This window comes from Spinacia oleracea, chromosome 6 (genome assembly GCF_020520425.1).
Source record: "Spinacia oleracea cultivar Varoflay chromosome 6, BTI_SOV_V1, whole genome shotgun sequence".
Taxonomy (NCBI): Eukaryota; Viridiplantae; Streptophyta; class Magnoliopsida; order Caryophyllales; family Amaranthaceae; genus Spinacia; species Spinacia oleracea.
Window position 1 is genome coordinate 96,198,800 of NC_079492.1, and position 16,738 is coordinate 96,215,537.

Consider the following 16,738-nt stretch of genomic DNA (forward strand, 5'->3'; position numbering starts at 1 on the left):
TCGGAAATAGGAGTTACGTATTAATTAAAATCCTAACGAACCTAGAGTTCGTAACGGGCCCAAACGCATTCCGTCATAAAATTGATACGCGCTAAAAGACTCGAATTAATCTCAAACCCTACGGATTTTAGGAATCCGAATCTGACTAAACAAAACTGCACAAACCCTATTTTCACGCCTAGCTCTGGGCGCCGAAATCTTCGGCGCCCAGGCCTGGGCGCTGAAAATACCTGGGTACGTCTCTTTTCCTAATTCTTTATGGATTAGAACTCTGCAATTCTATCTTTCCATGAAATCTTCCCTATAAATACGCCCCTAGTTTCGACACAACAACACACAATTATATTGTGAGTATTGACTCCAACCCTTAGCCTAAGCCTCTCACTGCGAAACTGTTCACGCGTTCTGTCGCAATCGATCCATAAATCGAACAGAACGTATCCTGTCCCATAATTGAGATTCGTTAAATAAAAAGGAGAAATAGCAAAGTCAAAGTGGATAGTTTTCTGAGAACCGTGACGCACCTCTCAAGGGTGCGTCGTAATGTGTCCCTTTTCGATGATTTAACTGCTTTCCTCGCCCTTTTTATGAACTGTTAAACTAACCTAATCTGATTGTTCTATCATGCCTAACAAATATAATATTTTTGGGAAACCGGATTATCATTCTAGGTCCCTTAATGCTATTTAAATCAGATAATCACGATCGAATTAGTATTATATGTTGCATATTGCTAAAATCAACTCAGATTAGTTTAATAGTTAACGCATGTCCCTTCAATTATTTATGCTGAGCTAGTAAGGATATCCTGCCTCTGGAGTTATCGACGAGCGAAGTACTCCTCTCGGTAGTTACAGTCCCCCGAACCCTCAATCTCTACCTTGCGGGTGTATATTGAGAGATCCCCACACCAGGGATCACAAGGGAACCTACGGCCGTCGTGGTCAAACATAATTGCACTCTCTTTATGTCACGATAACCGCGTTTTGTCAGTTTTTCTCATTGTCGTTAAAAACTGAATGGCGACTCCTATATTACTAGTCAATTGGGTGTATACTCACAGGAAATCCAATTACACTTGATTGAATAAAAAGAATCGTCACACCCACGAGGGACAAGGTCACGCATTAGCCTCGCGCTTTTTCGACCCCCTCACAGAATTCAATTGGGAATTATTCTGCAAAAGAATTTATCATGTATGATATAATATGAGAATCGCCAAAAACGTATCGTATGACTTTAGGCATGACGAACATATACCAATCTCTATTGATCTAAGTGAAGATCAACTAGATTGAGATCAAGAATACTTATGGTACTTGAAAAGGTACATAGGAATAGTTCTTGATTCAAGGAAATAAAGATATGCTAAATATTGATGCTACACGCATAAAAACTGGTAAAGGATCAAGCAAGATCTCTTTGGAGTTAACCATTGGCAAGGACGAGCTATAGAGCATCGTGTTTTAAAATGGCAACATGGATCGGAGACCATGAGTTGTTGCGTGGGAAATTAAATATTAATTTCTATGTTCTAAGATACAGCTGGAAAGTCTTCCACATATCTGTGGACTGCTTGGATAAGTAAATCCAAACAAATAATCACTAGCAACCTAAACAGTTGAAGTAAAAGTACTTATTGCCTATGAAGCAATAAAACAGAGTTGTTTATATTAATGAGTTCTTCATTGAACTTGGGAAGATCACATGTCTGTTGACTTAATGGTTCTTCATTGCATAATGCGTAGAACCACTAATGTAGCAAGAAAGACTAGATCACAAAATAAACATACTCAAAAGATCTTATCATCATATCTCGAAGAACATTCGATGAAAAGGATATTAAGATTGGCAAAGCATGATAACTAAACCTATGCAACAAGTGAGAAGAAACACTCACGTTGTAGCATTGGAAATCAAGCATAGCTTTGAATTCCATGAACTGTTTTAAAGATGGGTTTGAGGCCCATGGTTGTAAAACATTGGGGTTGAACATTTATCATATATGAAATGTATTTTCATATTCCATTTAATCTTGGTTTAGCATTAAATGACGAGTCCCTTCAAATTTGACGATATATTCAAGATAGACTGTCAGGACCAGTCCTGTGACTAAGAAATGTCTATCAAGTGAACTTGAATGTCAAAAGTTGAAAAAGGTCCCTGGTCGGAGTTTTCTATAAAGATGGACGCATAGAAAACGTTAGACGACTAGAATGCAAGATGACTAGTAGTTCTGTTTCTTGAACTATGTGGACATGGCAATGTCGTAATCATTTGCATAGATACTTACTTTGGGAAGACTAGTATCGGACAGACCTATGAAACTTTACTGTAAGAGATGAAAATCTGTCATAAGTGAATTTCATTAAAAATTATTAGACACTAATCCTCAATACCTGAGTGATTTGAGATTACTTGTTTGAGAACTGCTTACTTTGACGTTGTCAACCGTCGCACCGTAAAAGGAGGCTATAAAGGCAACGCTCAGGTAATCACCTATCAAAAGAAGTCTAATCTCAAGATCGCAAGATTGGTATTGTCCTCCCATAAATCGGGATGAGATGCTGAAAGTTGTACAAGGCCACTCGGAGAGCTAGAAACTGTAAAATGCATGGCCGTGCTCAGATGAATCATAGGCTATGATTATCTGTTTATTTGATCAGTTGAACTCTTAAACCGAGAAACACCTCTGGACATAATAAGGATGACAACTCTTACCTTATGTTCAAGAGCAAGCATCGAGTGACAAAGGAAATAGGAAATGCACACTTGTCCCTAAGGACAAGCGGGAGACTGAAGGAAATAATGCCCTTGGTCCAAGTATGCATTTAATGTTAAGTCTAATAAATGAGGTTCAGTATTAATTAACAAGTTAATAATTCAGTAAGATCAAGTGAGCTGAATGCCTAGCTAGAGGCCGCTTCAGTTCAAGTGGAATTAGTAATATTAATCCACAACTTCCTCTTGACTGAACCCGTAGGGTCACACTAATAGTACGTAAACGGATCAAGTATTTAATGGCATTAAATACTCCATCTATGGATATTCGAAATCGACAGATCTTGGTTTCAATGGGAGCTAAGATCGTCAAAGGCAAATAATGAATACTCCGGAAACGATGATATTGCCGGAAACGGAAATATGGATCGTATCGGAAATATAAATATTATCCAAGTCGTAGATGTTGCCGGAAACGGAAACATGGTACGTATCGGAAAATATTATCGGAAATGGAAATATTGCCAGAATCGGAAATATTGCCGGAAACGGAAATATTGTCAGAATCGGAAATATTATCGGAATCGAAAAATAATTCCGGAAACTGAAATATTAAATATTTGTTCGAAACGGAAATTAATTCCGGAATCGGAAATGTTAAATATTGTAAGTATCGGAAATGAATTCCGGAATCGGGAATTTAATCGGAAGCGTATCGTACGAATTAGCATCGGACGAGGCTTGCTAGACGAAGGCCCAGCAAGAAGCCAGGCCGTCGCCCAGCAAGCCACACGCATCAAACAAACACGCAAAGGCCTCGACCAAGCCCAGCGCAAGGCCAGGCCCAGCCAAGGCTTGGCGCGCGAGCACGGATCAGCGAATGGGCTGCGAGCATGGGCCTCGGCGCCGTGCAGCTCGCGTGGGCCGCGAGGCATGCGCGCGGGCTGTGCGGTGCTCGTACGGTGCTCGTGTGCGTGCTATACGAATCCTAAAGCTATCGGAATTCGTGCATTGATTAAATCCCAATCCTAAAAGATTAAATTAATTATTTAGAGTTCTAAAAGGATTCTAATTAATTAATTAGTATTCTAACAGGATTGGAAATCCTTTCCATGGTTCTATAAATATATGCCTAGGGTCATAAATCTATACACGAGTTTTTTAACAAGTATTCATACAATTAAAGCACTGATTTTTGAGAAGAAAAATCAGTCATATTACTTGCCCATATTAGCCGAAAATTATAGTACCTTAAGGGAGATTCTAGTGGGTCAATCTTAAGGCGGATCCGGACGTGCTGTGGACTATATACGGAGGGACGACACTTGGAGTCCTAAAGACTTGTTCTTGTTCGGTTCGGGCGCAGCTAGGGAGGGCACGCTACAAAGTGTATGCATCTGAGTTATGCTAACTGATTATGTGTAAACAATATGTTTCCTGGCATTAAGGTTTTCTGCATGATTTATGTTTTTCATATGTATCATAACCTAACATTTGTATCTTTGCTCGCTTCCTCTTTTCAAAACAGGGGTTTGGCAATGGTGATGCCTCCTTAATAGAGATTGTAGAGCAATTTGCTAATGGTCGGGACCCAATGCCGCTCGTGATTGGCAAAACACAAACATTGATGGGCCTTGACATGTTGAAATCGGACCCCTCTTCCTTGCCGTCGGGAAGTCCGGTATTACTCCAATTAAGGATCTGGAGCTTTCTTGTATATTGAACTTGTACTTGTATTTTGAAGGTTGAATATTGAAATTCTTTTCTTGTATACTCCCCAAGGTCTGCCTAATGGAGAGGCTCATGCTGGTGGCACCACCGGAGATCATGGAAAGCTATAATAGAAAGGGATTCACTGTGCGGCGCATGGTATATGGCCAGCTTTCTTTGGATGAGTGGCGAAGTGCACTTTCTGGAATTGGATATTGTATAAGGTGGGTAGTTCCTTGGTGGGGAATTGCTGCTATGAGACATGCCCCAGGTTCTACTGCTTTGAGGGTGCCAGGCCTCACGATGCTGGTCTTTTACTCGCCTGCTAGAGTGATGAGATAGTATGGCTTGAAACAGGAGATCCCGGACTGTATTGAAGCGAACCCGAAACCTATTGCGCTGAATGCAAATCGACTTGAAGTTTGGAGGCGGTATTGGGTCGCCAAACCATTCTTGAGTGTTCAATACCCGCCCGAGCCTGATACTCTGTCTGCAGGGTACATTATATGGATGAACGGCCCAAGCCAGAGGGAGATTTCTTTCTCCGGACCAGCTAGAGTCAGAGGTTCTAGAGCAAGACGCCCTGCATCAACTGATTATGAGGAAGGTGACGGGAGTGTAGCCCGTCCGGTGCTTGACCGTTCGGAGTCCAAAGGAGGTCCGTCATCCTCCCGTCTTGGAAGACTAGCAAGTTCCTTCTCCCGCCGCTTGGGCAAGGGGAAGATTGATGATTGACTGCAGGAAGAGCCAAGGGATAGTACTCAAGGTGCCAAGACTCAAGAGCATAGTCGCCCAACAGGCTAATGTGTTTGAAGTTGTATTGGAAGGAATTGTGTTTTAAGAATGTGTTTGGAAAATGTGTATAGAAATGTGTTTAGGAAGTGAAAAGGCTTTTGACCTTTGGTTCACTTGATCCTGACCTTGTATTAGCTTTGAAGGCTTTAGACCCAAATAAATGGTTATTTTGTTAAATTCCGCTTGAACATGCTTTGCTTTGAATTGGCACGTTTAGAATAAAGACAACAACAATTGAATTTTGAATTTGATTTGATTTTTAGGATGCCCTTAATTGAGGAAATTTTGAATTTTTTTGTACTAAAGTGGCCGGGCCTCGAAATGAGGTTGCCTACGTGTCCCGTTAAGGAATCGGGCCGGACGTAGTTCTAACCCTTACAAGACTTTGAATTGGATTCTTGAATTTGAACATAGAACTTAGACATAGAAGTTATTGAGTTGATCGAGGTTTGTCAGAGATCGGAATTCTGTTCCATCGATGTCGTTAGTTCGACTGCTCCCCCGGAGAGGATTTCTCGACTATGTATGGGCCTGCCCAGTTGGGTTTGAATTTTCCCCTTGGGTCCATGATGCTTTTGCGAAGGGCTTTCTGGACAAGCTCGCCTTCCTTGATGTTTCGGGTTCAGACCCTTTTGTTGAAATGTCTGGCCACTCGGCGCTGATAGACTTGTACATGGTGAGCGGCTTGAAGTCGATGCTCATCAAGCATGATTAGCTCATCATACCTTGCTTGTACCAGGCCATGCAGCTTCTAGGATTTTGCTTTCGAGGACTATCCTTAGAGAAGGTATCTCCAGCTCGATAGGTTGTACTGCCTCCATTCCATAGACCAATGAGAATGGGGTTGCACCAGTTGAAGTGCGAATTGAAGTTCGATACCCCCACAATGCGAAGTGCAGCTTCTGGGGCCAGTCTTTGTAATTGGTTGTCATTTTCATGATGATGGCTTTGATATTCTTGTTGGCTGCTTCGACTTCCCCACTGGTTTGTGGGCGGTAAGGCGAGGAGCGATGATGTTGGATTTTGTACTCGGTGAATAGGTCTTCACACTCTCCTTTAAAATGGGTTCCCTGGTCACTAATGAACTCGTGAAGAACTCTGTATCTGCATATGATGTTTTCTTGTATGAACTGGGCTACTTGCTTGGAACCCAACACTTTGAATGACCTGGCCTCGACCCATTTGGTGAAGTAGTCGATAGCAACCACTATGAACTCATGACCCCCGGTGCCCGTTGGAGTGATTTTTCCAATGACATCGATACCCCAGGCTGAGAATGGCCACGACGATGATAGAGAGTATAGCAATGATGGGGGAATGTGCTTTAGATTCGCACACTTTTGACAGGTAGGACATTTCTTGACAAAGAAGTAGCAATCCCGTTCGAGGGTAGTCCAGTAGTATCGAGCCTTGATGATTTTGAGGGCCAACATCTTCCCGTTCATGTGGGTGCCACAGACTCCGGCATGTATGTTGTCCATGACTCTTTGAGCTTCGTGATTGTCAACACATCGGAGATTAGGGCCGCTAGGGGACCTCTTGTATAGAATGCCGCCTTCTATGACGAAATTGGCTGATTGTAGTCATAGAGCCCTTTGATTCTTGCTTGAAAAGTGCGGGGGATACTCTGAATGTTGTAGATACCTTTGAATGTCTGTAAACCAAGGTTCATCTCTATCTTGCTCGACGTCGTCAATAACATGGACATATGCTACTTCTTGACGCGTTTCAATTGTAAGTGGCATTTCGGCCATGCCGTTTGGAATGTTGATCATTGAGGCCAGCTTTGCCAGTGCATCGGCGAATTGGTTCTCCTCTCTCGGGAGGTATGTATAGCGAAGCTCTTCTACTTTCTCAGACAGCTGCTCAAGATAGGACTGGTATGGAGCCAAGCTCTCGCTCCTTACTTTCCATTTGCCGGAAATTGGATTGATGATTAGGGAGAAACCCCGTAGGCTCGAAGTTTCTGGACACCTAATGCTAAGGCGGCTTCCAGGCCCATGATGCATGCTTCATATTCTGCCACATTGTTTGTGACGTTGAATTGCAGTTTTGCTGATATAGGAATGTGAGTGTCGTCTGGGGCTACTAGAATTACTCCCACACCACATCCGTTCTGATTTGAAGCACCGTCAAAATTCATTGACCAACTGTCATCGCTTGTCATTAAGATTTGCTCGTCGGGTAAGTCGTAATCATCCTCTTCTGCCTCGATAGGACAGTTTGGCTAGGAACTCTGAGACTGCTGAACCCTTAATTGACTTTTGCGGAATGTATTTGAGATCGAATTCTGCTAGCATGACCAACCACCTGGACAACCGTCCGCTGAGAGCTGGTTTTTCAAATAAATACTTGAGAGGATCCGCTTTGCTGATTATATGCACTGTATGGGAGAGCATGTAGTGCCGTAGTTTCTTTGTGGCCCAAACCAAGGCGATGCTGAGTTTCTCGAGCTGAGTGTATTTGGTCTCGTACTCGATCAGCTTTTTTCTTATGTAGTATACGGCATTCTCATTGCCTTCAATTTCCTAGGCGAGCATGGCCCCTACTGCTAAATCTGTTGTTGTGAGGTAGAGCTTGAGGGAAATCCCTGGCATGGCTGGCTTTAGTACTGGTGGGTTGGAAAGGTAGTTCTTGATAGTGTCGAACGCATGCTGACAGTCGTCATCCCACACTTTGGGCTCGCTTTTTCGGAGCTTTCGAAATACCGGTTCACATATCATTGTGAGTCTCGAAATGAACCTACTGATATATTGTAGTCTGCCGAGAAAACCCCGAAATTCCTTTTCATTTGTTGGTGGTTGCATCTCTAGAATTGCTTTGATTTTCGAAGGATCAGCCTCGATGCCCCGAGAGCTGATAACATATCCGAGCAACTTGCCTGACGTTACCCCGAATGCGCACTTTTGAGGATTGAGTCTCATGTTGTATTGCCTGAGCCTGTTGAAAAACTTTCGAAGTACTGAGGTATGCTCGTGTCTCTCTTTGGACTTGACGATCATGTCATCGACATATACCTCAATTTCCCTATGAATCATATCGCTCATGATGGCTGTGGCTGTTCTTTGATAGGTAGCCCCTGCGTTCTTTAGTCCGAACGGCATAACTGTGTAGCAATATGTACCCCACTGAGTGATGAAGGTTGTCCTCTCCATATCCTCCTCTGCCATGGGAATCTGGTTGTAGCTTGCATACCCGTCCATAAAAGAGAGTACGGCATGATTTGCCGGTGTTGTCGATCAAGATGTCGATGTGAGGCAATGGAAAACCGTCTTGAGGGCTGGCCCTGTTTAGATCTCTGTAGTCCACACACATTCGTACTTTGCCGTCTTTCTTTGGGACTGGGACGACATTTGCGATCCATTCTGGATACTTTGTTTCTCGAATAAACCCGGCCTCTAGCTGCTTAGAGACCTCTTCTTGAATTTTGAGGGAAACGTCCGATTTCATGCGACGGAGTTTCTGCTTGATGGGCTTTGAACCTGGAATGAGGGGAATTGTATGCTGACCGATGCTTGGATCAACCCCTGGCATATCATGATAGGACCATGCGAAGACGTCTATGTACTCTGAAAGTAGCTTGATAAGATCATCCCGCTCTGCTTGAGAAAGAGTTAGACCAATTTGAACTAGTTTTGAATCAGCGTTGTTAGAAAGGGTAATTTTTTCTGTTTTCTCAATTATGGGCGTCCTGTTTTCATGATTTTCAATAGCTTTTAGAATTTCAAGGGTAGTTTCTTGTGAAGCAAAGTTGTTTGGATTAGGATTGTGTTTTGAATTATAACTCGAAGAGTAAGCAGAAATTGAAGTGTTATTGAAATCAGCAATCATTACATCGACTGTTTTGACTTGAAGCTCGGCTTTTAGAGGCTCTTGATTGATGCAAGACTCTAGTCCTAGACTCTTAGACTCGTTGCTAGACTCGAAAATTGAAAGACAGACTCTGGACTTGAACAAAGACACTAATCGTAAAGATATTTCTCGGGGTATTCCCAAACATCCACGCCATCGTCATAGTCATCATAGGTGAGGCTACATGAACAGATCTTCAAGACTTGATCCCAGACTTGGTCCCACGTGCTTTAGGGAAATGCAGCGAAGCAACCTTTGCATGAAGTATTGAGCCCTAAGAGGAACATTCTCACCATTTTGCCCTCTGGCAGCTCAGGCTTGATTGTACGAGCAGAGATTGCCCACCTGTAGTAGTATTCTTGGATGCACTCATCTTTTTCCTGGCGTACATCCGGCTTTTGTTTGATGGAAGTGACACGGAAGCTCGAGCCTTTGAGGGTGAGGCAGGCAGGGCCGTCCAATATTTCCTCGAACCAAGGCTCTCCGAATAGTAGATCGAAGTTGGCAGGCACATCGATGACTAGGAATTCAGCACTGTTGTAGTAGGTGTTGAAGGAAAAGACCAAATCGAGGACTCCCAGGACTTTGTATGTGACACCTTGGAGTTTGACGGTCTGCTGGGCAGTCAGCATGAGATCGTAATCGGAGAAGCCCAAAGCCTTCAAGGTGGCGAGGGGACAAATGTTTTCTTGAATATCGGTGGTTACCCTTGGCTCAGAGATCACCCAGTTTTCAGCATGGAACCATCGGCTCGTAACCTGGCTTGTACATTGTAGAGATTAAGTTGCATTGAAATTCCTCTCCTTCATCTTCGCAGTCATAGGAGATGGCTTGGACCGAGGGATTTTGTTTGGCTCCAGGAGGTAGAGGAAAGGTCTTTTTGTCGACCATATTCTGTATCAAATGCTTGAGCTTGAAGCAGTCTTCGATGTCATGTCCTTTACCTTGATGGTATTTCCAATGGGCTGCAGGATCCCAGCTCTTGGCTCTTTTGTCGACTGGAGGATCGGGTGTAGGGCCGAGTGGTGTGATGACCTGCTTTTCGACCAGCCGATCGAATGCCTCACTGTAAGACATTCCGAGGTTTATAAAGACCTTTTGTGGTCTGCCTTGAAAGTTGGGCTGATTGGTGTTGTTCTTGAAATTGTTCGGCTTTGGACCTTGAGGAGCCTTCGTGGACCTTGTGTGTTGCTTCAGCTTTCTTACCCTTCCACTTTTTAGCTTGTGGAGCCGGGACCGTTGGTGCTTTCATCAGGTCGTCCTCTATATCGACCCCAATGTCATAGGTTCTCTTGAAGCTTTCCAAGCCTAGGTACTTCATGTGAGTATTGTATTTCGGAAGAAGTCCAGCAATGAAGATCTTGACCAGTTCTCTCTCAGAGGGTCGGGTCACCATTTGGGATGCCATTTCTCTCCACCGGTTGAGGTAATTAGTGAAGCCTTCCTGAGGTCCTTGCTTGAGAACCTCTAGCTCCCTTAGGGTAGTTTGAAGTTGAATACTGGGCTGATACTGCTACATGAATGCTCGAGAGACCGCTTCCCATGTACTGGTTTGATGTTCTTTGAGTGAGTAATACCACTTCTGGCAGACAGGTTCTAGGGACATAGGGAATACCACAGGGTATAGCTCGAGTTTGACCCCCTTAATGGCCATTGTAGATCTAAAGTTCTTGAAATGATACTTAGGATTGTCAGTCGACTTGAATTTAGGAATGTCATTGGCGGAGAATTTGTCTGGCAGATTCGCCTTCCCCTTGAGATTGTCCTCCATCGAGGTGTCAAAATAGTTCTCTTGATTGGTGACCTTATTGGTGATCTTCTTGGTTAAGTCATCGGTGGGTGCGGCCTGTTCCACGATACCTAGTCGGTTGCTTATGCTCTCCACATTGGTGCTGAGGCTGGCGACAGCTGCTATGAGTTGGGTGAGTTGATCTGGGGCAGACATTTGGACTGATTCTTGAAAGGGACTAGAAGTTTGATTTGTAGGAGATGAACTGGCTGCTCGTTCGATACCGGCTATGAGTGAGGCTAGGGCTGATGGAGTTCTTTTCAACCTCTCTCCTCTTCGGCGAACCCACAGGATCCTTGGACTCCTAGTTAGGACACACCACATGATTTAGAACTTTAGAACTTGGACTTCCCGACACATGATATGATATGCACGCAATGAATGAGACCTAGACTTGACTCTAAGTGCCACTTCGAAGATTCGGGATTTTGGATTTTTTACTTGTATTCGGGGTTTGCAACCCGTTGGAAGTGTTTGAGAGGAGCCTTCATTCTTTTGTGGAAGTTAGTTCCTCGTGCTAGAACTTGGAATATCGAAAAAGAATATTTCGACCTATTGGAAATTGAACTATTTTAGGGGAATTTCAACCCATCGAGAATTTGGAAATTGGACTTGTACTAGGAGATTGAATTTTGTATTATTTCAAGGGAATTTCAACCAGTCAATATTTTAGGGGGATTTCAACCCAATTGGATTTGGAATATTTCAGGGGAGTTTCAACCCGATTGAAAGGGAATTGATTTTGTATTATTTCAAGGGAATTTCAACCCGTCAGTATTTTAGGGGGATTTCAACCCATTGGATTTGGAATATTTCAAGGGAATTTCAACCCGCTAGATCTCGAAATATTGTAGGGGAGTTTCAACCCGTTGGATTTTGAAGTATTTTAGGGGAGTTTCAACCCGATTGGACAATTTGGAACTTGTATTATTTCAGGGGATTTTCAACCCGTTGGAAGTATTTGGAAATGGGGTTTGTATTATTTCAGGGGATTTTCAACCCGTTGGAAGTATTTGGAATTTTGTTCTTGGGAGCAATGGAAAGCAAGAATTTTTTGTAGCTTGAAGATGAGCTTTGAAATTTGGATTCAATTCGAAGTTTGAACCTTGAAATGGAAAAGACGCACTATATGAGGCCTTGTGTACGTTTTGAAAATTCCGGCATTATGCCGCCACGGAATATTCACCAAGTTTACACCTGTGTGAAAAAACCAGATAAAGTTAGTCAAGTTATTAGAAGTATCAGACTCTCAGTAACTTAAATAGGAGGGATAAAGTAGGAGACTATCACTGCAATTCCTCTTCACAATACAAGTGGCAATTGATTGGGGTTGAATTTTTAGAAAAAAAATATGAATTAATATCCACAAGTATCCTTCACTATTCAAATTTAAGTAGTCAAGATAACAAAAATTCCAAGGCGCACAGGCTTTCAGATATGAATAGAAAGAACAAAGTCAAAAACTTCAACAATGCATCAGAAGTGAAGCCCGAACTTACACATGTATGTTTCAATTACGATTCGTAACCCATATTCCTTCCGTATGATCTGTACGCATATGATTAGTATTATTTGCATCCTCCTCTTCTGGCAATGGTTGAACAACCATTGGTAACGGAGGTGTGTCATCATACTCATCATACTCATCTTCATCTACAACATCATCAATACCCAAAATATGTCTTTTTCCTTGGGCAACAACACGCCATCTAGGATCAATATTGTCAACCACATAAAAAACTTGCTTAGCTAGTGATGCTAGAATGAATGGCTCGTCACTGTCACTTAGTCGATCAAAGTTCACCAAGGTTAAACCCGGGAAAATTTCATCTTGCTTCACACCATTTTGGTTGTTAGCCCACTGACACCGAAAAACAGGGATCACAAAATAGGTATAATCAAGCTCCCATATTTCTTCGATAACACCATAATATGATTGTGTTGAATCAACCGGCCTTTTATCCTTAGCGCTTGCATAGACCCTAGATGATGCAACAACCTTTACTCCACTATTTTGCACTACACTCTTTTCATCTTGCCTTCTAGTGTAGAATGTGAACCCATTGATATCATATCCTTCAAAATATCGAACACATAGTCGAGGACCTCGAGATAACCACTTGATCGTATCAGAAACATCATGGTCTTGTTTCTTTCCAACTTCCTTCTTAAACCATTCAATAAATGTGCGATTATGTTCCCGCATCAACGCTCTTTCCTTCAACTTAGGATTACAATGTTGCAATTCAAGCAGATGCTTTTCTAAATAAGGATGAACCTCTGTAAGATGCTGCAACACACAAAGATGTGCCTTCTTCTTCCTCTCCGATGGAGGAGATATCACATTTTTACCAATTACTCCCTCCCTTGCGAGCCTACCAACATGTCGAGATTTTGGAAGTCCTATTGGTTCAAGGCTTGACAAAAACTCAGCTAGATATCCAGAAATCTCTTCTTTAAGGACTCCCCGAATGATACTACCCTCTGGATTAGCCGGATTCCTTGCTTTGTCCTTTAAAGTCTTAAAAAATCTCTCAAAAGGATACATCCATCTTAAGAACACCGGACCACATAACTTGACTTCGCGAACTAAATGGACAATCAAATGCACCATTATATCAAAGAAAGAAGGCGGAAAATACATTTCAAATCGACATAGAGTTTCAACAACATCATTGTGCAAAGCATCCAAAGTCTCCGGATCAATCACCTTAGCACATATGGAATTGAAAAACAAACAAAGTTTTGTTATAACATGTCTCACGTGTTTCGGCAATATCCCACGAAGTGCAATTGGCAAAAATACATTAATCAGTGCATGACAATCATGAGACTTCATACCAATCAACCTAAGGTCCGAGAGAGACACTAGGCGCTTAACATTCGACGAATATCCCGAGGGAACCTTAATGCCATGTAAGCACTCACAAAACTTCTTCTTCTCCTTTCTCGACATTGTGTAACACGCTGGAGGCAGAAAGGTCTTTGTACCATCCTTTTTTTTAACAGGCCACAAATCTGGTCGAATATTCTTCTTTTTCATATCTTTCCGCACATTCTCATTGTCCTTGGTCTTTCCTGGTATGTTTAGCAAAGTCCCGATGATAGCATCGCACACATTTTTCTCAATGTGCATTACATCGAGACAATGCCTAACCGACAAATCTTTCCAGTAGGGAAGATCCCATAATGGAGACACTTTCTTCCATAAAACACCCTTTTTAGACTTGGACTTGAAGCACTTACCGTATTTGGTTTCAACATTTTTGATACGTTCATAAACTTGTGATCCTGTCAAAGGTGTACGAGCTACTCCTTCCTCGGTGAACCCATTGAATTCCTTCTTCTTCTTACGATAAGGATGATATCGACTAAGGTGCTTCCTGAAATCTGGGTAGATATTTTTCTTGAAATGATCCAACCGTGTGGGCTTCATGTCCTCTTCACATATAGGGCATGCTTGTTCTCCTTCGGTTTTGTACCCAGACAAGTTTCCATAGGCCGGAAAATCATTTATGGTACAGAAAACCATTGCCCGCAATGTAAAGTTTGAGTTGGTGTGAGCATCGAACATTGGAACACCTTCATTCCACAACAATTTCAAATCATCTATGAGTGGAGCGAGATACACATCTATATCATGTCCTGGCTGCTTAGGCCCTGAGATGAGGAGTAACAACATGATATACTTGCGTTTCATACACAACCATGGAGGAAGATTGTAAATTGCAAGAAGAACCGGCCAAGTGCTATGCTGACTACTCAGAGAGCCGTATGGATTCATCCCATCTGTACATAGAGCAAGTCTCAGATTTCTAACCTCCTTGCCAAATTCAGGATACTTCTTATCAATAGTTCTCCATTGAGGAGAATCAGCCGGATGTCTAAGGAATTCATCTTTCTTCCTCCCTTCCGCATGCCACCTCAGATACTTAGCATTCTTCTTTACGGAGAACAAGCGCTCAAACCTAGGTATGATCGGAAGATACCACAATACCTTGGCGGGCGGTCCCCTCTTAGCTGAATTGGCCCCTTTACGCTTGTAACGCGACATAGAACACGTTGGACACTTATCCAAATTTTCATACTCTTTTCTGTAAAGAATACAATCATTTGGGCAAGCATCTATCTTGACGGCCTCTAAGCCTAAGGGATTCGTCAATTTGTTGGCATAATAGGCAGAGGTGGGAATGTCATTGCCATCGGGAAACCAAAGACCTAGTCGTTTCAATAATTTCGTGAAACTTTCTTCGGTCCAACCACTCTCCGCTTTCAAGTTGGAAAGTGATGCCACACATTCTAACAATTTGAATTTTGTACACCCAGGGTACAAAGGCGTCTCAGCAGCCTTTAATACCTGCTCGAGTATGTGAGGTCGTCCATTCAAGTGATCTTTCACCGCATCCATCATTTCATTTATTTCATTATCTTCTTGCTCATCATCATCCATCTCATTATTCTCAGAAATATCAGAATCACTCTCATCACTCTCATCACTCTCTGCCAGAACATCAAATTCATTCACACTAGAACTTGGACGATCAAGTATTTTCTCACCATGCCAAAACCAGACATGGTAATCTTGCTTAAACCCACGACGAAATAAATGATCCTCAATTTCATCAATATCAGCTAACCGCCTTACATTGTTACAATCACGGCAAAGACAATAGATCTTTGCGGCTTTCGTATTCCGTTGGTGTGCTAAAGCACATCTAAGGAACTCCTCAACCCCACTCAAGTATTCCACCGTAGTATGGTCACCGTACATCCAACGACGACTCATTTCTAATAACACAAGGTTTTACACAGAATTAGATAAATCAAGCCACAAATTCTTAATTTTGACACAAGAACTATACATCAGAAAAATGGTAAGACCTCATCTCAATTTTAAAACCAAACAAAACAGGAATATGTGTCAACATTAACATTTATTAGCTTCACATAAGATTTCACAGGAATAAACTAAAATCGATTTAAGTATAAACTAGCTTGGCATAAGATCTTTGTTCTCTAATGATGCAATCTTATCCAAAGATAAAATATCAGTAAAAACCATCCTCCAGTACTCAATCAATAGATCCCAGCGATGCTCATGTTTAGGTTTTAAATTAGTTACGAAACCCGCATTCAGTGTAAATAAACCCATTTGCACATTAGGTTAGCGGAATTGGGAGACTACACTTTGAAACACTAACAGGGTAGCAGAAAAAAGGCAACGTATTCACTTGGATTGGGTTCTGTTCGGGTTAATTCGGTTTACTTCATATTCATTCAGCTAAAATCAGATCAATCTAGCGATATCCTTAAACTCTGACTACCTTTTTTCAAGTACAATACAGGTCCAATAAGAAATCTTGAAGTAAATAATCCAGTGAAGGCCAGGTTTATTACCACCAAGTCATATACAAGTAACCTCGTAGATGTCATTTTAGCATAATATCAAGGCAATCTGGCAGACAGTCAGTCAGCTTTAAGTATCAGAGAATAGTGATAAACAAAAGAAAGGTGCTACCTCATAAACAAAAGAAAGTATCAGAGAACCTCATAACCTACCTCTACAACGGGTGCTATAGCATTTGAGCCACTATTTCCTCCCTTCCCAACATCAAGTTGAATTGAGATGTTGGCCTGAGACAAATCCACCCCAAATTCAGTCGCTCATGGGTAATTAAGTCTCTTTAGTAGTCTGTCCAATGCCAAAAGCCAGACATTAAATCAAATGGCATTTCACCAAAAGCCATGTAATCCAAAACAGAAAACTAACCTAGCACGAGAAATTCAAACAAAAATGAAATTCAAGCAGGAATTCAAACAAAAAACAGATGGAGTTAGGTCGAGCAGGAATTCAAACAAAAAACAGGGGCA

The 16,738-nt window shown here is 42.1% G+C and overlaps 1 protein-coding gene across 1 annotated transcript; it reads right to left on the bottom strand.

The window, feature by feature from the left end:
* Positions 1–12,377: 12,377 nt before the first annotated feature.
* On the bottom strand, positions 12,378–16,520 carry LOC130463387 (uncharacterized). The gene is made up of 3 exons (XM_056832499.1): positions 16,427–16,520; positions 14,865–15,655; positions 12,378–12,728 (listed from the first exon to the last, which is right to left on the bottom strand). The coding sequence occupies exons 2-3, from the start codon at positions 15,651–15,653 to the stop codon at positions 12,378–12,380; spliced, it is 1,140 nt and encodes a 379-aa protein (XP_056688477.1). The 5' UTR covers positions 15,654–15,655; positions 16,427–16,520.
* Between the last annotated feature and the right edge of the window lie 218 nt (positions 16,521–16,738).